Source organism: Apis florea, unplaced genomic scaffold (assembly GCF_048593485.1).
Source record: "Apis florea isolate Af1SG1 unplaced genomic scaffold, ASM4859348v1 contig_3493_pilon, whole genome shotgun sequence".
NCBI classification, from domain to species: domain Eukaryota; kingdom Metazoa; phylum Arthropoda; class Insecta; order Hymenoptera; family Apidae; genus Apis; species Apis florea.
The window spans coordinates 2171452-2192724 of NW_028256772.1; the positions used below are offsets into that span (position 1 = coordinate 2171452).

The 21273-nt window shown below is 21.5% G+C and overlaps 5 protein-coding genes across 26 annotated transcripts; 2 read left to right on the forward strand and 3 right to left on the reverse strand.

Moving 5' to 3' along the window:
* Nucleotides 1-555: 555 nt before the first annotated feature.
* On the reverse strand, nt 556-2510 carry LOC100869346 (histone H2A). Its single transcript, XM_003693499.4, has 2 exons — nt 2453-2510; nt 556-1284 (listed from the first exon to the last, which is right to left on the reverse strand). Exon 2 carries the CDS (start codon nt 1129-1131, stop codon nt 757-759), a length of 375 nt encoding a protein of 124 aa, XP_003693547.1. The 5' UTR covers nt 1132-1284; nt 2453-2510; the 3' UTR covers nt 556-756.
* Nucleotides 2511-2680: 170 nt separating this feature from the next.
* LOC100869226 (histone H2B) lies at nt 2681-3211 on the forward strand. Its single transcript, XM_086912946.1, has one exon. The coding sequence runs from the start codon at nt 2681-2683 to the stop codon at nt 3050-3052; it is 372 nt and encodes a 123-aa protein (XP_086769072.1). The 3' UTR covers nt 3053-3211.
* A 173-nt stretch (nt 3212-3384) lies between these two features.
* Nup154 (nuclear pore complex protein Nup154) lies at nt 3385-10722 on the reverse strand. 2 transcript variants are annotated; one of them, XR_015293519.1, is made up of 27 exons: nt 10595-10722; nt 10147-10315; nt 9940-10077; nt 9720-9816; nt 9478-9638; nt 9222-9367; nt 8868-9133; nt 8551-8801; nt 8232-8485; nt 7974-8147; nt 7829-7910; nt 7484-7692; nt 7315-7412; nt 7033-7222; nt 6853-6947; nt 6697-6793; nt 6551-6628; nt 6159-6346; nt 5947-6094; nt 5309-5541; nt 5053-5200; nt 4819-4911; nt 4530-4650; nt 4348-4448; nt 4140-4257; nt 3944-4066; nt 3385-3775 (listed from the first exon to the last, which is right to left on the reverse strand). XR_015293519.1 is itself a non-coding variant. In XM_031916491.2 (27 exons), the coding sequence occupies exons 2-27, from the start codon at nt 10280-10282 to the stop codon at nt 3649-3651; spliced, it is 3876 nt and encodes a 1291-aa protein (XP_031772351.1). In that variant the 5' UTR covers nt 10283-10315; nt 10595-10722; the 3' UTR covers nt 3385-3648. The 2 variants fall into 2 exon arrangements, 1 of the variants encoding a protein (XP_031772351.1); XM_031916491.2 differs by having other exon boundaries at nt 4344-4448.
* Nucleotides 10723-11034: 312 nt separating this feature from the next.
* On the forward strand, nt 11035-15851 carry LOC100868877 (uncharacterized). 18 transcript variants are annotated; one of them, XM_086912933.1, is made up of 17 exons: nt 11070-11259; nt 11318-11551; nt 11620-11786; nt 11873-11924; nt 12035-12214; nt 12275-12439; nt 12582-12752; nt 12826-13085; nt 13144-13347; nt 13420-13566; nt 13675-13822; nt 13931-13998; nt 14066-14216; nt 14300-14453; nt 14533-14717; nt 14804-14918; nt 15011-15851. In XM_086912933.1, exons 1-17 carry the CDS (start codon nt 11190-11192, stop codon nt 15147-15149), a joined length of 2610 nt encoding a protein of 869 aa, XP_086769059.1. In that variant the 5' UTR covers nt 11070-11189; the 3' UTR covers nt 15150-15851. The 18 variants fall into 18 exon arrangements, 16 of the variants coding, with proteins under 16 accessions (XP_086769058.1, XP_086769059.1, XP_086769049.1 ...); XM_086912932.1 differs by having other exon boundaries at nt 11035-11143; nt 13675-13998; XM_086912923.1 differs by having other exon boundaries at nt 13675-13998.
* On the reverse strand, nt 15295-20998 carry LOC100868762 (eukaryotic translation initiation factor 2-alpha kinase). Of its 4 annotated transcripts, none has more exons than XM_086912919.1 (14): nt 20351-20998; nt 19651-19777; nt 19238-19412; nt 18988-19144; nt 18735-18909; nt 18510-18654; nt 18393-18452; nt 18176-18304; nt 17900-18080; nt 17732-17837; nt 17430-17638; nt 16602-17328; nt 16186-16533; nt 15295-16102 (listed from the first exon to the last, which is right to left on the reverse strand). In XM_086912919.1, exons 1-14 carry the CDS (start codon nt 20476-20478, stop codon nt 15905-15907), a joined length of 2865 nt encoding a protein of 954 aa, XP_086769045.1. In that variant the 5' UTR covers nt 20479-20998; the 3' UTR covers nt 15295-15904. The 4 variants fall into 4 exon arrangements, with proteins under 4 accessions (XP_086769045.1, XP_086769046.1, XP_086769047.1 ...); XM_086912920.1 differs by having other exon boundaries at nt 16602-16843; nt 16904-17328; nt 18393-18654; XM_086912921.1 differs by having other exon boundaries at nt 18393-18654; nt 18988-19078.
* Nucleotides 20999-21273: the final 275 nt, after the last annotated feature.

The window sequence follows — 21273 nt, forward strand, 5'->3', positions numbered from 1 at the left end:
TTTTATATCTTTATATTATGTATATAATTTTCTGCTTATTTATATTTAAATATATCTATTTACATATTTATTATTAAATTTGTAAAAAATTACAATATAATACAATAGTTATTTATAATTAATTTAAATTTACTAACTAAATAATATCTATTGTAAAATATTTAATCTATATAATATCTTGTGACAAATTTCAGTACATCATAAATTTACGTAATGTTGATTATAGATATATATAAAATATATATTACTTATTCTAAAAATTCAAAAATTCTTTAATTAAAAAGTTATAAAAAAAAGTTGTTTCCTGATAATTATAGAACTCATGGATTTTTATCTAATTTTAATTCTTAAACAATTTAATATATATATAAATTTAAATATATATATATATATAAAAGTTTTTGTATAGTAAAAAGTAATGTATTAATAGATTATTAATTATCAAAATTAAAAATAACAATTGTTTAATCGAATTATTATAAGATAAGATGTAAATTAATGTTAGTGAATTAAATATGTAAATGAAATTAATTTTTTAATTTCTTAAAAGAAAGGTTTGAAGATTAAAAAAGATTTATTTAAAAATGAATTTGAAGCTTATCTTGTTAATAATATGAATAAAAAATCATGATAAATTGCGAAAAATCTTTGTTAAAATTCATTAAAATATTAATTATTTTTATGAAACCAAAATGTTCCTTTGTAGATAAGAATTTGTGGCCCTGAAAAGGGCCATTTTGTTATTTGACTTAAAATTTAAGCCTTTTTTTCTGTTTTTTTTGGTAAAAGTACAGCTTGAATATTAGGAAGAACTCCTCCTTGAGCAATAGTAACACCAGACAAAAGCTTATTCAATTCTTCATCATTACGGATTGCAAGTTGTAAATGTCTTGGAATAATTCTCGTTTTCTTATTATCTCGTGCAGCATTTCCCGCCAATTCCAGAACTTCAGCAGCTAAGTATTCCATAACGGCAGCCAAATAAACAGGAGCACCAGCGCCAACTCGTTCTGCATAATTTCCTTTTCTTAAAAGTCGATGAATACGTCCAACTGGAAATTGTAATCCAGCTCTATTTGAACGAGATTTTGCTTTTGCTTTTGCTTTTCCTCCTTTTCCACGACCAGACATTTCGTATCAGTGTTTCGATACAAATAAACGTTGCACAACACAATACAACTGCGTGATTCAACGAACAAATAGAAACTGTATCCTACTCTTTTTTTCAGGTATATAAAGCTTTCGTCGTAGTTGCGTTTCATCCAATGATTAACGAAGAGTAATCTGATTGGTTTAAAGAAAAAAATGTTACATACCGCAACTTACTTTTTCTTTCAACAAAAATGATAAATTGTACATATTTTAAAAATTATTATTTTAATCTTAAATAATTTACAATGTTAATAATTTCTATAATAAATTCTTAAAATAAAAATTTAAATAAAATATACATAAATATGTATATATGAAATATAGCAAAAAAATAATATTATCTATAAATTATACAATATAAATTTAAAATTTTCGAAAATTATAAAAAATAAAAATTTTTAATATAATTAATATTAAAATCGTTTAATTTTTAACATAATGCAAAATAATTTATTTTAGGATTTAAAAGTAATACTACAAAAGTATTGCAATATGCTCATGTTTGTATACCATTTGTCAATAGATTCCTGTCAATGTCTCGTAAGTTGTATCATTGCATATGTATGTGTGAAATGAAAATAAGAATACCAAAATTAAAATTAAGAATATATAAACAAATGATACATACAAACACGAGAATATCATCATATTATTTAGATGGTGATATTCTAGCGAATCATAATATATATATATATATATATGTACATATAACATTATTTTTTTACAATTAATTAATGTTAAATATATGTGTATTAATATTTCAATATTATTTTCTATATAAAATTTTTTACTACTATTTTATTTGTTATATTGTAATTACTATATTTACTATATTATATATTATATTATATTATAACATTTCAATCTTCACTTATATGTTTGTTACATATATTATGTACTTGAATTATATATATATATATATTATAACATTTATAAACATTATTTATAAAAACTATTTATAATAGTTAAAATTTTATTCGAAATTTTTATTTGAGAATGAAATTATTTAAAAATTTTATAAATATAGATTTCATAATTTTTTTCTCTTTATAGTATAAAGAATATTATTTAAGAATTTATTTAATTTCAGGTATTATTTAATACTTTTTAAATACAAATATATGACTAACATAATTTAATTAACATATAAATATTTATGAACAGAAATTATATTATATGTATCACTCAGATAAAAAACTTTTTGTTATATCATTTGTTTTTTATGTAATATAATATATTTTTATTAAAAAAAAAATAAACTACATATGTTTAGAATACATAAAAAAACATATAACCATACGTGGAATATATTGCATGAAATCAATTTCAGGTAACAATGGCACCGATGCACCAATCACATAACAAGAAGTTTCAGTCCATGACCATGGGTCGTTGCAATTGGTTCGCCATTGCTATCTCATTCTATTATATAAATAAGACGTAATCCGATAAAATCACTCTACAACTGCCACTTGTAAAGGTAACGTTGTGTAAAAAATAACAAATTCGAGTATTCTATATTGACATTATGCCGCCAAAAGTTAGTGGGAAAGCTGTGAAAAAAGCTGGTAAAGCTCAGAAAAATATTAGTAAAGCTGATAAAAAGAAAAAAAGAAGGAGGAAGGAAAGTTATGCTATTTATATTTATAAAGTGCTTAAACAAGTGCATCCTGACACTGGTATATCGAGTAAAGCAATGAGTATTATGAATAGTTTTGTGAATGACGTATTTGAACGCATTGCTGCAGAAGCATCAAGATTGGCGCATTATAATAAACGTTCTACTATTACCTCTCGTGAAATTCAAACTGCTGTGAGACTTTTATTACCTGGTGAATTAGCCAAGCATGCAGTTAGCGAAGGTACTAAAGCAGTTACCAAATATACCAGTTCTAAATAAGAAGAAATAATATCCTATAAAAACGGTCCTTTTCAGGACCAACAAAAAAACTTTAAATGTTGGAACTTCTTTCAATTTTAATTATAAAAAAAATAATACTGCCATGTAATATAGTATATAACAAATTCTGTTTTAAATATATTTTCATGTTTACATATATTCCTTATAATTTTTAATATTGAAAATTTTAACAAAAACAATTATAAAAAATATTTATTATTAATGAAATAATTTCTTATTGCATCAAGTAAAAATTTTAAAAACATGCAATGTTACAATTATAATAAATATAATATTATTAAAGGAAAAGTTTTAAATTTAAAAACATTAAATTTAAAATGTATAAAATGTTTTTATTATTACATAATTAACATGATAAAAAGAATGATCCATATTATAAATATTACTAAATATGATTTTATAGAAAAAGACATTAACATTTATAAAAAAGTTAGTTAAGCATTTATAATTTTTAAATATTTACATTTTATATTATTTTTTAACAAATTTTTATTGATGGAATAATCTGTTTTGTCGTATTTTGCAAGTATTTATACAATTTTATAAAATGTTATTTCAATAGTAGAGATTTGTTTTTACATACGATTTAAGACATTTTGAATTGATCTAAGTCTTGTTATCAATTCTTGTCCATGAGGTTTAGTTTGTAAAGTAAGTAAACATTTTGAAATTACATCTTGGCATTTTGTTATTATTTTTCGTCTGTAATTAATATTAACATCAATTGTAATTAATATTAGTCAAATAGAATTTTTATATATAATAAATATATAAATAAATTTTTACTATTAGATTATTAAATTAATTAATAACTATTAATAAAAAATAAATAAAAGATCATATTGATTGATTACTAAATGAAAGACTTACTTGATGAAAGTATTGGTTATGTTTGAATGCGATATGAAATAATTGATTAAATTTGCAGTTGATTCAATAAGATGAAATTCATTTCCTTCATTTAACCAAGTTCGAGTGTCTTTGCCAATCATTCTAACAGGAAATATTTTTTCTTATGTATTAATTCTAAATATATATTATTATTATGTATTTATACTATACTTACTTATATATATCTAAAAGATCTTCCATTGATACTCCTAATTGCAAAAATCCAGATATAATTCCAGTATTTGATACATTTAATTTACATGCTTTTATTTCTAATTGTTTTATCAGGAAGTCTAAAAAAAAATATAAAAAATATATTTTGCAATTCCATTTCAAATAATAAAACTTTTATTATTTTATATCATAAAAGAATTATTACCAACTGGAAAACAATGTGGTGATCCTGAATATTCCTGTCCCAAAGATATAATTTTACTCATTAAAATAGTCATCTTATCCTCTGCTGTTGATGCATCTTTTAATTCTATGAATATATATTGTTTAAATGAAATTATTTAATATAATTTAAAATAATAAATATATAAAATAAAAAAAATTTGAATACCATTGTTTATAATATTAGTCCAAATTTCTTGGATTAACATTGCATCTTGATGACCAGAACAATGAATTATAGCTAATTTACACTCTGATAATTGCAGAGGATCTGCATATTTTTCATATAACTATAATTAATAAATAAAAAAGTAATTAATTATAAGTACTAGTAATTAGTTTCATATATTATAAAATAATTAATTTATAGCTTTAATTATTTAAATTACAGCTAATTATAGTTATAATAAAATTATTTAATTTATAACTTAAGTTATAATTATAAGTTATAAATATACCTTTGTAATATCAAGTAATGAAGAATTTAATGCTCTAAATACTTCTTCATTAAGTCGATCGCTAAGATGCTGATTACAAATCGTATCTAATATCTGTAAAACAATAAACATACAAATTATATTCTAAATAAATTTACTAGTTCTGCTATAATATTTATAATTGTACATTTATATCTGCTATATAATATAATCTATTTTTTATATATAATATATGATATATTTATAATTGTGTACCTGTTGTTGTATTCTAGCAACTTCTACTTTGTCTTCTAATTCACGTAAAAATATATCAAGATATGGAGCATATCCAGCTTGATCGCTTCGCATACAAACTACTGCTCGAGCTAAATATTCAACTCTCTGTGACAACGGTATATTTGATCTATTAAAAGAAATGAAAAATGAAAAGTTTTTTGATTTAAAAAAAATCAATAAATTTAATAGCAATTATATAATAAAGATTATAGCAATTAAGTATTTTTATACATACTCTTTTGTCGCTAAAGCATCTAAGATTTTAGCCGCAGCAGCATGATTTTTATTTTTTTCATAAAACTGCCAGAGTAAATCTGGTGCATTAACACGGGTAAGATAAGTTTCTAAAGAAGGTGCTGCTAGAGCTATAAGTTCTCCATGAAGTCTTCTCTCCATCATCCAAGCATACACTGAAGCATGGAGAATTTCACATGTAGAATGTAATGCATCAGTTATAATATTCTGTAACTAAAATATAAATTTTAATACAAAATATCATGTAGCAGAATTTTTATTAGTCATTAATTCATTTCTGAAAAATGGATACATATAATATATTTATAACTAGAGAAGAATATTAAATTTTTAGAATTGAATTAACAATAAAAAAAATAATTGGTTCTTAATCTTGAACCAATGAACTGGATATATAAATAAATATAAATTTAACAGAAATTTATTTTTATTGAGAAATTATAATCCTATAAAAAGAATTATGCAGTAAGAAACTTTTGATGAATATTGAATTTTTGAATGCATATTGAAAAATTTTTTTTATCAAAAAATATGTATATAAAATTATACGAATATAGAAGTTTCATTCCATTTTTCAAAATTTAATAGCAATTTAGCTTAAAAAAAATTATATCTTACTATTTCTTTTGCTGGAGTAACAGGAACTGTGGAATTATTTTGTGCTGGAGATCCAGCTTTACTAGATATAGTGGGACTTAATGGATTAGAGATGCTTTGATTGTAGAGGTGATCCAATAATGTGATGAATTCTTTATATATTTCTAATCTATTACAAAAGAAATTATTATATCATTGATATATTAAAAATATCATTTTATAATAATTAATACCTTTTCATATAACCTTCTTGATCTTCTTTTGGTTCATTATTTTTATAATAATGTAAAGCAGTGTTATTAGGATCTACTCTTTCTGCACAAGAGATACATAATTCAAGTACACCCACATAAAATTGACAAGCAATAAATTGTTGACATACTGCACTTAAATTTAACCTGGGAGCAACTTCTTTACAAAGCTAAGAAAATGTGAATGTAATGAATAATATTTGATATAAATAAAGAATATAAAATTATGCAAATTAATATCAAAATGTTATTGTATATTATTAAATATATTATGTTACTAATGTATTAATTAATGTTGTAATGTATTATATGTTATATTGTATAATAATTTTATATTATATTTAATATATATATTATATATATTATATATTTACTTTTAAAGCAGATCGCAAATAACATTCCTTTTCTTTTGGATTTGTACAGCTTTTTGCTTTTAAGATTATTTCATTGGCCTAAAATTAATAAAAAATATTAATAATATACAATAATAAAATCATATTTTTCTTAGCTTGATTTATACCTTAGAACAGACAGCATCTTCGTTTCTATATAAATTTGGGCAAACTTCTCGTAATCTTTGACTAACAGCATCAACAGATGCATTATCTGCGAGATAACTTTAGAATATTTGTTACAATTAATAAAAATACTTTTATAATTTATTTAATCAGCTTACCTATCTATAAGATGAATGATCAACAATGAAGAAATTTCATGACCAATTAAAATTAAATCTCGAAATGTAGCTGTAGAAAATTGATTAATTTGATCCTATAAATCAAATAGAAAAATAATCAAAAATCAACAAAATTTTCTATTTTTTTATAAAAAAAAATATAATATGTATTTAAATAACCTTTGATAAACAATTCACAATATTATTTAAATGATTTTCACATAAAATTTTCCAAAGTTCTAATACTTCACAGGCATGAGTAATAAAAATTTTTAATGCAGCTAAAGAATTCCTTTCTTCAACAATTGGTTCTTGACAATGACTACGTATAGTTGTTTCAAATCCATCAGTTGTCCTACTAGTACTATGTCTGAAAATCAATAAATAGTTCCAAATAAAATTCAAATAAAATTTAATCATCACGAAATTATTAAAATAATATAAAATAATATAAAAACATACTGTTTAGTAATATGAGTATTTTTATTGAGAAATGATCTTAATGCTTGTAAGAGACTTAAAATCCAACTAACTTGTCTAGTTGAAATGGTACTGGAAATCTGAAATTATAATATGAATAAGCTAGAATGTATACAAACAAAAATATTATTAAAAGTTTATATTAATTTACCTGAGTTTTGTTGTTAATAATTTCTTGTTTGATACAACGCATATTCCATATAGGTCGTAATATTCTTCCGACATATAGATATAAACCATTATGTTTTGCAGAAAACTGTTGTAAAGAAATATCTGTATTAAGTCCAACTGGTGCATGAGGCCGAAAACCTTGAAGTCTTAAATCATAATTTGGAACTCTTGGTGTTGATGTACAAATATCTATAGAATTCATATATTTTATAATAATATTTATAAATTAATAGAATTGCTTAAAAAAAATTGAAAATATAATATAATATTATAATTTAATTATTAGTTAATATAATATTTGTATTTATATTATTAAATCTATTACCATGTATATCCATTGGAGGTCCAATGCTTGTTGTTCGTTGACTACCGTATAAAAAAAATGCTCTTGTTGCCCATTCTGCTAACTATATATTATAATTAAATAATATTTTTTTACAATATTTAATTTTCATAATCTCAATTAGTACCTCAGCATTTTGAGAACTTTCAAGTGTAGCTAAAATAAGACAAGTTGCACATGCTTGTTCCAATGATTGTGATTGAAAATATGCACGAACGGCTTCAGTATCAGGACCACGTTGTTCTAAAAGAAGTTGTTTTAAAATATCCATTGGACGAACTTGAACATAAATTATGGCACCCTATGAATAAATAATTGATTTATAAATATATTTAATTCTAATATAAATATATAATTATAATACTTTAATTTATTAATTATATACTTGAGAAGTCAAAAATATAAATTTTCGAGGAGCTTCCATGTGTTGCCTTACAACAAGAGGAGGTTCTTCTTGAGTAATACTTTGTTTTTCAATACGTATAGCTGGTTCTACGAGAATTTCAGCCATTGTCCAAAATGGACTATCAAGCGATAAAGGACTTTGAGTTTCAGCTAAATAATTAGTGAATGGATAAGCATCATTACTTAAACATAAAACAGTTTCTGTATCTCCACCACAAACAAGAATAAGTGTTCCTGTAATAAATCTATTGTAATATAAAAAAAATTTACTATTTTAATAGAGAAATATTAATACATACCTTTTCTATAATGTGCCATTTGTACCTTTCTTGGTCTCATGACTGTAGCATTAGCAGCATAACCTGGTGGTAATCTAACATGTATCAATTGCAAACCTTGAGGTCTAGCTGTTGGATTAGAAATTGAAGTACAACTGCAATAGAAACGTGTTCCAGTAGCTGCAATTACAACTAAGTTTAAATGTACTGATTCTGATTCTGTAATAGCAGATATGCTCACTAATGGTCGAAAGTTATTACTATCCAGTGTTCTAAAATTATAAATGAATATGAATTTTAATTTCAGCTCTTTATATTAATTAAAATTTTATACATACTTAACAACATGAACTGCATTTTGCACTAAGGAAGCTTGTGACAAAGATGCAACTTTAGATGCACCATCATTATCAATATCCCATACTGTAATTGTTCCTTTATCACCTAGAGTATATAAAATATTTCGCGAATCATCAATGGAAATTTGTATTATTGCTTCTTCTTCTGATAAAGCTATAGTGACAAATGATGGAACTAAAAATGATAATGGACCTTCAGAATGATTTATTTTTTTACAACGTTTTCCAAACCAGCTACTTTCTGCCTACACAATAATACACATGCGCTAATAATTAATCATTTCTTGTATTATATTATATTATAAATTTACAAGTTATATCATAGAATGTTACCTGATAATATATTTCATAAAGGGATCCATTTCTACCACCGAGAAAAATTCTACCAGTATTAGTATTTGCTATTGTAGTAATACCAATACCATCTGTGGCAACTGTAAAAATTGGTTCTGGAACTAATTGCATTTCTGGGAATGAGCCTAAATTGGAAATTATGATAATAAATGAAAATTGAAAAGATATAATTTTAAAATAAAACTAAGATTATATAATATATTTATATATTTTTTTTAATTATATTACATAATACCTTCATTTTCTATTAATGTAACTCCAAGAATAGTTATTTCTACTGTAGTTGTAAGAATCAACAAATATTTTACATAAGATTGAAATACACTTGGTTTGGGTTTAACTAAACCTACACTTATAATAGTTTCATTTAATCCATCAAAATATGCAACATCAGACCTAAAAACATGTTATTATAGTAATATAAGCTAATTATATTATTTTAAAAAATAATTTAATAAACTTTAACTAAATATATACTCATTTTCATATGACCAAACATATATATCACTATCAATTGTAAGCCATGCTTTTGAAATTTCTGTAAAAAGTCCCATCATAGAATGACATTGTACACCTAAGCAAATACTAAGGAATTATATTTCCTGTATATAAAAAAAATATATATATATATATATATATATTGATTGATTATAAATATTGATTAATATTTGATTATCTATTATTTTTAAAAGGATACGATGAAAATGTTCCATTATTTCAGATGGTAAAGAAATTTTACTGTGTACTTTCATTTGATTTATATTTGAAAAACACATTGACATTCCATTTATATTTGGATAATCATGATCATCAAGACCACTAACAGTTGGCCCACCTAAAAAAATTTTTTAGTTAAAAATTTAAATTACAATAAAATACAAAATAGAAAAAATAATTATTTTACCTTGTACATTATATCGCATAAGATTGATTAAGGAAGGAAAATTACTATCTGCAGTAATATGTATATCAACTACTTTTCCTGCCATTTCTAAGGCATCTAAGTGTATTTTAAGCGGTTCCATTTCAGTGAGAGTCATGTTTATATAGTACAGGAAAAAATATACACAGAACTAAATTAACAAAAATATACAAATAAGACAATAAGATAGAAAATGTTAAGATTATCTAATGTAAATTATTATATAATTATTATCAATTAATGTATTTTTCATATTAAAATTTAATAATTATATTTTAATAAAAATTGATTAAAGGTTAGATTTATTTAACTATCTAAATATTATATGATAATATAATGATGTATACTAATATATTGTTGTAATATTTTTTAAAAACATAAATGCATTAAAAAAATTGAAATATATTTATTTTAATTAAAGAACACTTACTACAATTTATTAAGAATATTTATATATGAATTTTTAATAATGATACACATTCACAAGATTCGTGCAGCTCGCGCCATACATGTAAATTTTAAGTTGTACTATCCAAGAAACTGTTGCATACGCAAAAATATCAAATCTTATTGGCTAAAATTTATCTTAACGTGAAAAAAAATACATTTGAATTCAAATTAAATCGCTTATACTTAATAGTTTATAGATATATATTTAAAATAAAAATATATTAAAAATATATTTAAAAAAATATAAAATATAATGTAATTATTAATATATATTAATATATATTATAATTATATATTAATTATATAATATATATATTATAATTATATATTAATAATTATAAATTTAATCTAGTTTTTGAAATATATTTATAAATACATAATTATATATACATATATATATAAACTATACATATATAATACATATATAAACTATATATATATACATATATACATACAAAAGACATAATATAAATCTTTTTATTATTTGAAATTTGTTATAATTATTTAATTTATAATATCATAATAATATGTTAGTTAAAATTAGTTAAAATTATTTTTAAAACAATATATTAATAATGAAAATTTGGCCATCTACAATAATCTTATTTATATTTGTCACTTCATTAATTTTCCTTGCTTTTACTGGTAAAAGAAAGTTATTAACGTTATTAATTTAATATGTTCTTAAATCCTTTTATTATAGATGATGTATCTAATGCGATGCAAAATTTTTATTGTGATCTTGGATTAAAAAGTGAAGAATTATGTCCTATTGATGGAGGATGGTCTTCTTGGAGTCCTTGGGGATTATGTTCTGGAAAATGTGGATTTAAAGGGAAGAAAATAAGACATCGTATTTGTAATAATCCTATACCTTCTAATAATGGAGCTCCTTGTATTGGTCCTAATTATCAAATCGAAGGTTGTCATATTACAGGTATAATCTAAATAATTATTTTAATATAATAATAATATACTGATTTAAATTAATAAATATTTTTTTAGGATGTACCATGAATGATTATGAAAAAATTGTAAATATTCATCCTATACGTAAAGAAGAACTAGAAATTGTAAAGGATATTCACCAAAAATTACCTGCTTTAATAGAATTATGCTTTCTTGCTGATTGTACATTTTCTATTGTAGAAAAAATTCTTGGAAACAATTCAGTAATAAACTATAAAAAATTATAAATTATAAAATTTAATAAAAAAAGAGATTTGGAAATAATATTTTTATATATTTTTTTATAAAGATGCTTTATTGGAATGCTATGAATTGCATTAAATATAATGTTGGTTGTCCAAGTAAATAAATAATTATATATTTAATATATTATTATATTTATAATTATATATATAAAATAAAGATGAATATTTTTTGTAAATGCATATGAATAATAAAGTATCTTTTGTAGATCCTGGTGGTTGGAGTGCTTGGGGAATTTGGTCACCATGCACTGCAATTTGTGGCAAAGGTTTAAAATATCGCACAAGAATTTGTAATAGTCCAATACCTTCCAATTATAAATTAATATGTCATGATTCTGCATTTGAAACAAAAAATTGTCTAGGACTTAATTGCAGAAAATTATCAAGTATGCTAGTATATATTAGTTGTACATTTAAATTACATATTATTTTATTATTTTTAATAGCAGGAACATGGACTAATTGGAGTAAATGGACTATGTGCAGTGTAGAATGTGGCAATGGAATTCGAACAAGAAAACGATCATGTTCAGAAATACAAAATTTACAAGGAACATCATGTAAAGGTGTATCCAAAGAAATAAAGAGTTGTACAATTAATAATTGTTCTAGTAAGAATATTATTTTATAAATAGTAATATATATAAATTTATAAATAAATTTTAATATATATTGTAATAAATAGTAATATATATTGTTTAAAAATAATGTTTAATTTATAAAAATTAATTTATAATTATAAATTTTTTTTAGTAAATGGAATGTGGTCATCATGGACAATTTGGTCATCTTGTACTTCAAGTTGTGGAATTGGTACACAATTGAGAAATCGAATGTGTAACAATCCCTCTCCAAATGGTAATGGTACATCTTGCTTTGGTTCAGCTTCTGAAATTCGTCAATGTTTCACTAAACCATGTATAGGTACATTTAGAACTTAATAATACTATTAATTTATATAGTATACCAATATTATATATAATAATTTAATTAAAAGTTAAATCACACGAAATAGCAGACTTTACAGAAGAAAGTTATCTTTTTTATGAAACAACTGGAAGACCTTCACGTTTACTTCATATATATTTAAGATTTTTGCCATTGTCACCTTTTGGTATGATTATTTATCGTTTTGAAAAAAACTGTAAAGGATTAATATGTGATTTTGTTAAATTGTTTCTTCAAAATGGGAAAATAGTTCTTCTATCTCAGATTGCTGATTGTACTTTGGCTTTAATTCATGAAACTAAAATGGAAGTAAGAAATAATTTTTTATATATTGAATTTTTTCTATTTCAAATACATTGTTTTTTAGATTGGACAATGGCATGTAGTATTAATTGCAATATATGGAACGCATGGTATATTACGTATTGATGATGGTCTTCATAAAATTAATACTTTTTCATGTATTCCTATGTCATATGATTTGGATCATGTTATGAAAATAGGAGGTTTTCAAGGTCAAATTCAAGAAGTAGCAATTAATTTCGCACCTGTTCAACTTCGTGCATTAAAAGTTATATTAAGTTACATTAAGAAATATACTTGTAATTTAATAAATGTTTTTAAATCATAATATATTATTTAGGATACTTATAATAAAAAATATGCGAATATTTTATCCAGTAGTAATAATGTCCAATATTTGCTAGGAGATGACAATGAAGGTTTTATTTATATTGGTTTAACAGATTCAATTGCAGTACCTTGTCCAAAATGTATAGAATATTGGCAAGTAAGAAATAATATTTGCTATTTAAGTAATAATATTTTAATAATTTATATATATTATAATATTTATTATTATATATAATTATTTAAGATTATGATCATTATAATTTAGATTACAATTGCTATAAAAATTGAAAACATAAATGGAATTGTGGCAATAATAACAGATGATTCCTTAAACAAATATATTTTACTATTAATAGAAGAGGGAAAAATAAAGCTTAAATTTTATCAAGGAGCAACTTATGCTACAATCGAAAGTATAGAACATATTTCAATAAGAGAATGGTTTGAAATAGTAGTAGCTTATGATAGTAAAAATATATACATGCAAGTGAATGGAAATGAAAAGAAATATATACCTTTAGGTTTTGAAGAAATAATTATTATATCTGTAACTGATATATTTTTAGGTGCTATACGTGATAATATAAGAGTAGATATCTTTATTTAAAATAAAAAAATTTATTTATTATTTAGAAATTAATGATTTTTCGTAATAGGAAAAAATATGTTCCGAGTGTGCTGATGTACCACAAATGAGTTTTACTCTTGGATACTTTAATATAAATGGAGAAGAAATAGATCTTATAACATTATCAATTCTAGAAACAAGTAGTAAACGATTTTCAAGTCGTACTATTAGTATATCTGGTATAGTAATTCTTAATATATTAATGAAATTATATTTAATTTTTAATAATATAGTTATATAATACATATATAATAATTTTTAGATCATTATCAAGAAGTATCAATATTTTTAGGTCAAGAACTTAAATTATCATGTTTCTATGATACAATTCCTCATGAAAAAAGACACATATTTTCAAAACAAACATATGCTACATGGATCTTAATGGATAAATTATTACTATCTTATGGAAACAAGTAAATATTTTAAATTTATATATAAATAATTTATTATATATATATATATTAATTTTTTAATTATCAATTTGTTATCAAGTTATGATTTTTTCAATATAAGAGATGATGGACGAGTTAGTACTGTTAGTATTGCAAGTTATACAACTCGTGATACAATAGAAAACTTTTATTCATGTCTTATTTACCATTATAAAAATAAATCACTTAAAACTTCAAGACAAGCTTTATTTACATTTGGTATTGTTGTATTAGATAAAAGTGAAGGTTATATATAGTCTTTTTTTAACATTTTTAATTAAAATAAAATATTTTATTTAAATTATATTTACTAATAAATTTTAATCTTTTAGTATTTGAAAGTGTAATTTGGAAAGAATGGAGTTTTATTTGTAAAGTTATAATCATGTGTTTCATATTCATGATAATTTGGTGTTTATTGGAAATATTGCAAGATATTAAAAATGGGTATATAGTAAAAATAATAAATTACTTATTTATTAATATTTATCATTATAAATTAGAATTACAAATAAAATAAGATATATAATTATTTTTAGATATGGTTTTTATAGACTTCCACAAATTATTAGCAATTCCACTTCTGTTATAAATTTTGTTTTGTCTAAAAATGGTGTAACATTACTTGGTAGTCAACAAGCTGCAAATGAAGTTGTATCAAAAATTTTAAATGATTGAATCTTTCATCTAATCTTATTAAGAAAAAAAAAATAGTATTAATAATATAATTAGCAAATTACTATATTAACTTTATTTATTATTATTATTATTATTTATTAACATTAATCATAAAATTTATGAAAAATAAAAGTGTTAACTAATATAAATTAATAAAATATTTATATTTTTTTATTTTAATATAGTCACAAAAATTTTAAATTGTAACAAATATAATTTTTAATAATATTAAAATAACATTAACATTTTATGAAACACATAAAATGACATAATACCATTTTTGGAAATATATTATAAGAAAATATTTAATAGTATGAATATATTATAATATTAAATATAGTATGAATATATAAAAAAATATATTTATATAAAGAAAAGAATATTATCTTATAATAATAATAGATTGTATTTACATTTGAAGATAATAAGAAATTCTATGAACATTAATTAGTTATTGTAAAACAAAACCAATGTATGAATCTTTATTAAAAACTATAAATTTATATTGCATCATTTGAATAAATTAATATTTAAGTTGTTATAATTTCTATTATTTTTTTGATAATTTTGAGTAAATGTTATTTTATAATAAAACGAATTGAGCAAGTAACTCTTAATATAATTTATAATATAATAAAATTTGTATAATTTTGTAAAATATAAAACAAAAGATAAAAATAAAACAAATAATATATATATTTATAATTTTTTTCTATCTAAATTAATTATGAGCTTATAATTATTTAATTTATATTTTAGCAAGATTCATTATTATTGCTAATCACAGAAGAAATTCGTGTCAATTGAGGTAATTCAAAATGCCATTTTGTATTTTCATTTATACTAAGCCCATTAGCCATTTCATAATTTAATAATGGTGGCTTAGCTTTAATACCTAACGTTGTAGGTCTTTTGTTGGGATTTTCATCTAACATCATTTTCAATAAATCGTACTAAAAACAAAATATTTTTTAATTAATATATTTTAGCAAAAACATTTCTGTTATTTAAATAATAATATGAATTATTTTCTTACCTCAGCTGGATAATTATTATTAAAATCTTTTGGAAATACTAATTTTCTTAAATTTAAAAGAACATTTATTCTTTCCATTTCGGTAACAAATGGAATAAGTAATTCAAACAAAATGATTCCTAAAGAATAAATATCAATTTTATAATTATAACCTTCGCCATTCATTTGTTCAGGTGACATATAAAGTTGAGTACCGACATATGCAGTATGTAAACTATTTTTAAAAGTAACATTTTCATTTTCTGAAAGGGGAGTATGAGCTTCATTATAACTTTCTGTCATTGCAGTTACAAGACCAAAGTCTCCAACTTTTATTTTATTATCAAAAGAAAAGAATATGTTCGAAGGCTGAAATTTATTTTTTAAGCATTAAAATTAAAATAATGTATATTGTAATATAAAATTTTTAATGTTACCTTTAAATCACGATGAATAAGTCCTTGTAAGTGAACATATTCTACAGCTTCAACAATTTGGTGAAATATATTTAATACATGGTGATAATCTCGCAATGATTGATTCTTTAGCCATTCCCTGAGACTTAATCTTTGACATAATTGCATTTGTATGTAAAGAAATATTTTCGGGGACTTATGTGTATTCGATTTATTGTTCAGATCTAAAGAAAATGATTTTTGTTGTTTTTCCTCTTCTTTTTCTGAAAATTCACTATCAGTGTCTTTAAATAGAATACTTTCAGAATGTGTAGAATTATTACTTTTTAATACTTTTTCAATTTTATTAATTGAATGAGATGAATTGAAATTCTTAATTTTAGAATTATTGATATTTATAACATTTTCATTCTGATTAATTGAATAGGATTTTTCAAAAACGACAAAAGAATCTTCATTTAAATTATAATTCAATTCATAAGCTTCACAAGCACTATCTAGATCAGAAGATTGATCAGTTTGACTAACATTAATACAAACGGAATTATTAATTTTTGGTGTTGTATAAATTATTTCTGAAAAATCTGAATTTGGAGATATTAATTTGTTTATCCATTGAGGATCATGTTTTTCTTGCCATCCTGAAGGTGGACATTCAAGCCATGCATTGAAATATCTTACAATATTTTGATGATCTAATTTAGCCAATGCCTTTACTTCTCGCATTACACGTTCTCTTGAATATATACTATTAAATAAAATAAGAATTATAAATTTTATAAATTTGATTAAATTTATTTTCTATGTTAATATTATCAAATCATACTAAAATTTATTAAAATTATAAACCTGTTCGGTAGAGCAATTCTTTTAATAGCATAATTACAATCATCTATTTTATTTTTTGCCTTAAAAACGACACCATAACCACCTTTTCCCAAACAATCTACTGGTTCAAAATCTGTGAGATAACGTGATTTAAAACTATCAATTTCTTTTTCGTCATTAGATAGTTGAATATTTTTGTTTGTCTCTATATGTCTTTCAACTATTAAAGGCTATAAAATTATGAAAATAAATATTTCTAATTACTATTTAAAATCAATGTTTTTAAATTTCATAATATTAAAATACTTTATAATGTTTTTTACCGGAAGCATTGCATCTTTAGCAACTGTTATAGCATTTAACAAACGTTGTGTTAACATAAAATTAAGTAAAATCGCAGTAGTAATTGAGATTATCAAAACTTCGTTCCTATGGAAAATATTTTCTATCAAAAACAAATATTTTATATTTCTTTATTTCATTTTACATACCACCAATACCATAATGATGCAATTATAACTTCAACTATATCTTCATCTTCTTTATGAGTATTATTTGTTCTAAATAATTTCTGTTTTTCTTCAATAAATATTAAATCTGAATTAGTATAATTACATTGTTTATTATTATCTACTTCCAACTGATGTGTTGAGTATAAATAAAATCCATTTTCTAAAAGAAAATTTTTATTAAAAAATAATTTTAAATATTGAAAAACCAACTTTTTATTTACTTAAAACAAATCTCAATGTTTTATATTTATATACCATTTATGTATTCTGAATTATATAAAATTGATAATGCAGTAGTACTTTGTGCATCGCTTATTTCAAACAAATTATCATCATTATTGTTATTTGTTACATGATCTAAAAGAGACTTTTTAATTGCTTTACCTAAAAAAATATTGTATTCTATACATTATTAAAATATTCATAATTTTATATAATGCATTATAGTTAATGAAGAATAAAATATTCATACCAATAGCAGGATAAGGTTTCCATGGATATTTTGAATGTTGTATATATCTTGGTGATGTATCTAATGATTTATAGAATTCTGTATTTTCTTGTACATACAATTGTTTATTATGCATACCCAAATAAATAGCTGGACTGGATGAAAATTTTGTACCCCAAGACCATTGTGTATTATCAAATAAATTAATTTCCTTCAAATTTTTATATCCATTGGCTTTTACAGTTGCATCTTCGCGCCATATAGTAACAATTGGAGAATCAAACTAACAAAATGCAAGTGAATATAATCAATATAAAGTTTAAAAAATTATATTTTATTTTTGTCATTAATTAAAAAACTTACCTTATGTTGTGATAATTTTATTGTAGGATTGTTTCTATTAACAATCCAAATTAAACCCTCAGGTACAATAACTTTAATTTCAATTTCTGGAACATGAGATGTTACTTTATTTTGGCAATAAATATCAGAATGAGGAATCAATACTAAATCATATTGCCCAACACTAAAATTCCACCTATATCAATATAAAATATTTTTCATGTAATATTTATATTAATAATATTTGATAAATTTTATATTTTATGAAATTTACTTCTCTATACCAGTACGTGGTTCAATTGCTCTTACAGTCTGTTGAAATCTTTGAACAATAAGAATTTCTTGATCAATATATGTTTCTCCATCTGTAATATTAATACATCCACTAATTCCACATTCATATAAAATTTTTCCTGTTATACTTGACACACCTAAAGTAGTAAAAAATTTATTCATATATTTTTTCTTTTTTTCTTATATATTAATGTTTATTTACCTATTAAATATATTTTAAAAATAATTACCATATGATTTTCGTTCTCTACCACCAGAGAATACTAAATCATCAGAGTAACGAAAAGATGAGTGTAATAATTGACTTGCAGATATTGGCACTTCTTCCAAGTTTTCTTCATCAAATTGATATAATCCACCATTTAAAGATGGAATTAAACGAAGCCATTTTCCATTATTATTCAGCTATAAATAATAATGAAAAAATGAATCAAATGAATAATATTAAAGAATAATGAACAAAAACATTAAAAATATAATAATGAAATAAATATATTTAAAGAAAATATTATGTTAAAATATATAATAGATTATAAAATATATTCAATAATTATAAATTTAAAATAATAATAAAATATTTATATATATTATATTAAATTATATTATATACAAAATATATACAAAATATTAAAAATTTATGTACTTCTCTATGATGAATATTTGATGATAATATAGATCCTTCATTAAATTCTAATGTCCATTGTTTTTCTTCAAGATTATTAACATTTAAAGCAGATATTTTTCCATCTAATGTACTTACAAATAATAAACTGAAAAAATGAAAAAAAAAAAATACATAGTTAAAAAACATATTAAAATAATATAATTATAATCTTAATCTTATTTTATATAATATAATGTTTTATTTATAAATAAAATAGAAAAAAAATAAAAATGGCAATTTTATATTATTATAATATTTACATTTATATTATTATATTAATAATATTAAAAAAATATAATTTAATAGTTAAATATATGTACTTAATATCAATTTAAATTATTGTTTATTTTATAATATTATAATAATTAATAAAAATAATGATTTATTTCATAAATATTTTTAAAAACAATAATTTTAAAAATATAATTTTTTATATCTTAATAAGTTTAAAAAATATTTTATGATCTAATAAATTTATTATTTTCAAACATTATTAGAAATTATACATTTAATAGTATTTTGAATATTTAATAGTATTTCTTAGTAATACAAGTGATACAAGATTGAATTTTTATATCGAATTATTCGAATTGAAGCAATATTAATAAAATTATAAATGTATATACTGAATTAAATCAAATGAGTAATCAAGATATAAATATAATTTATATTTAATTACCTACGAGAAGATTTCTGTTCACAAATTGTCAATTGTTTTGTGTCATCGCTGTCACTCAGCGGGAATATGAATAAACTTATATATAACAAATGAAACCACATTCGCCTCCATAAACGTATAGTAGACATTTTTTTTTTAAGTGCGAAGAGATCGATTAATTAAATACATTTTGTTTATATGTTTATGTGAAATATGTGTAATATTTTATTACGATATTTGATTAAAATATAGCAGGTAATGATCAATCATAACGCATTGATGAATCATGATGAACTGATAAATTCTAACATAAATTCTAGCGCCATCTCAATAATCAAAAACATTATTGTTATAAACATTGTATATGTATTTTAAATCAAATAAATTGGAAATAATAATATAAGAAATTATAATTATTTTTTTATTAAAGATTACATTGATATTAATAGTGTGAATAATATAAATTATGTATATGTTGCTATTTTATAAAGATTGCATTATTTATTCAAATTTTAATTAAATCACATTCAGAATTTTTTACAATTCTTTAAAAAAAAATTTTTTTATTTCATTTTTATTTCATTCAATTTTTTATAAAGATCACAATTATAATTTTTTACAAAAATTATATCATATTGTATAAAATAGAATAAAATAAAATAAATATGAAATGTATTGAGTATTTATTTATTAATCTTATATTTTTTAATATAATTTTCAATTTTATAATTTAACAAGATTTTTTAAATTTTATATAGTATTAGAATATATATAAAATTCCTCTTATATAAAAATCTATATAAAAATTCTCTAAGAAATAATTTACGTATATGATTTTCGCATAAAATCAATATTAAGTTTCAAATATTAAGTTTTTTTGTAAGTCTTTTACATATTTAATAATAAATTTTAAAAAAGTTATGAATAAATAAAAATTATTAGAT

What these genes read in the sequence shown, in the direction of transcription:
- LOC100868877 (XM_086912923.1), top strand. Translation starts at nt 11,190, where the DNA reads ATGAAAATTTGGCCATCTACAATAATCTTATTTATATTTGTCACTTCA. An exon ending in CGAAGGTTGTCATATTACAG is followed by an intron (nt 11,552 to 11,619) that starts GTATAATCTAAA and finishes ATATTTTTTTAG; the next exon opens with GATGTACCATGAATGATTAT. An exon ending in TTCATGAAACTAAAATGGAA is followed by an intron (nt 13,086 to 13,143) that starts GTAAGAAATAAT and finishes ATTGTTTTTTAG; the next exon opens with ATTGGACAATGGCATGTAGT.
- LOC100868762 (XM_012486261.3), bottom strand. Translation starts at nt 20,478, where the DNA reads ATGTCTACTATACGTTTATGGAGGCGAATGTGGTTTCATTTGTTATAT. An exon ending in TAATTCAGAATACATAAATG is followed by an intron (nt 18,081 to 18,175) that starts GTATATAAATAT and finishes ATTTTCTTTTAG; the next exon opens with AAAATGGATTTTATTTATAC. An exon ending in TTATTCATCGTGATTTAAAG is followed by an intron (nt 16,534 to 16,601) that starts GTAACATTAAAA and finishes AATAAATTTCAG; the next exon opens with CCTTCGAACATATTCTTTTC.
- LOC100869346 (XM_003693499.4), bottom strand. Translation starts at nt 1,131, where the DNA reads ATGTCTGGTCGTGGAAAAGGAGGAAAAGCAAAAGCAAAAGCAAAATCT.
- LOC100869226 (XM_086912946.1), top strand. Translation starts at nt 2,681, where the DNA reads ATGCCGCCAAAAGTTAGTGGGAAAGCTGTGAAAAAAGCTGGTAAAGCT.
- Nup154 (XM_031916491.2), bottom strand. Translation starts at nt 10,282, where the DNA reads ATGACTCTCACTGAAATGGAACCGCTTAAAATACACTTAGATGCCTTA. An exon ending in ATCATTCATCTTATAGATAG is followed by an intron (nt 6,794 to 6,852) that starts GTAAGCTGATTA and finishes AATATTCTAAAG; the next exon opens with TTATCTCGCAGATAATGCAT. An exon ending in ACCACATTGTTTTCCAGTTG is followed by an intron (nt 4,258 to 4,343) that starts GTAATAATTCTT and finishes ATTTTTTTTTAG; the next exon opens with ACTTCCTGATAAAACAATTA.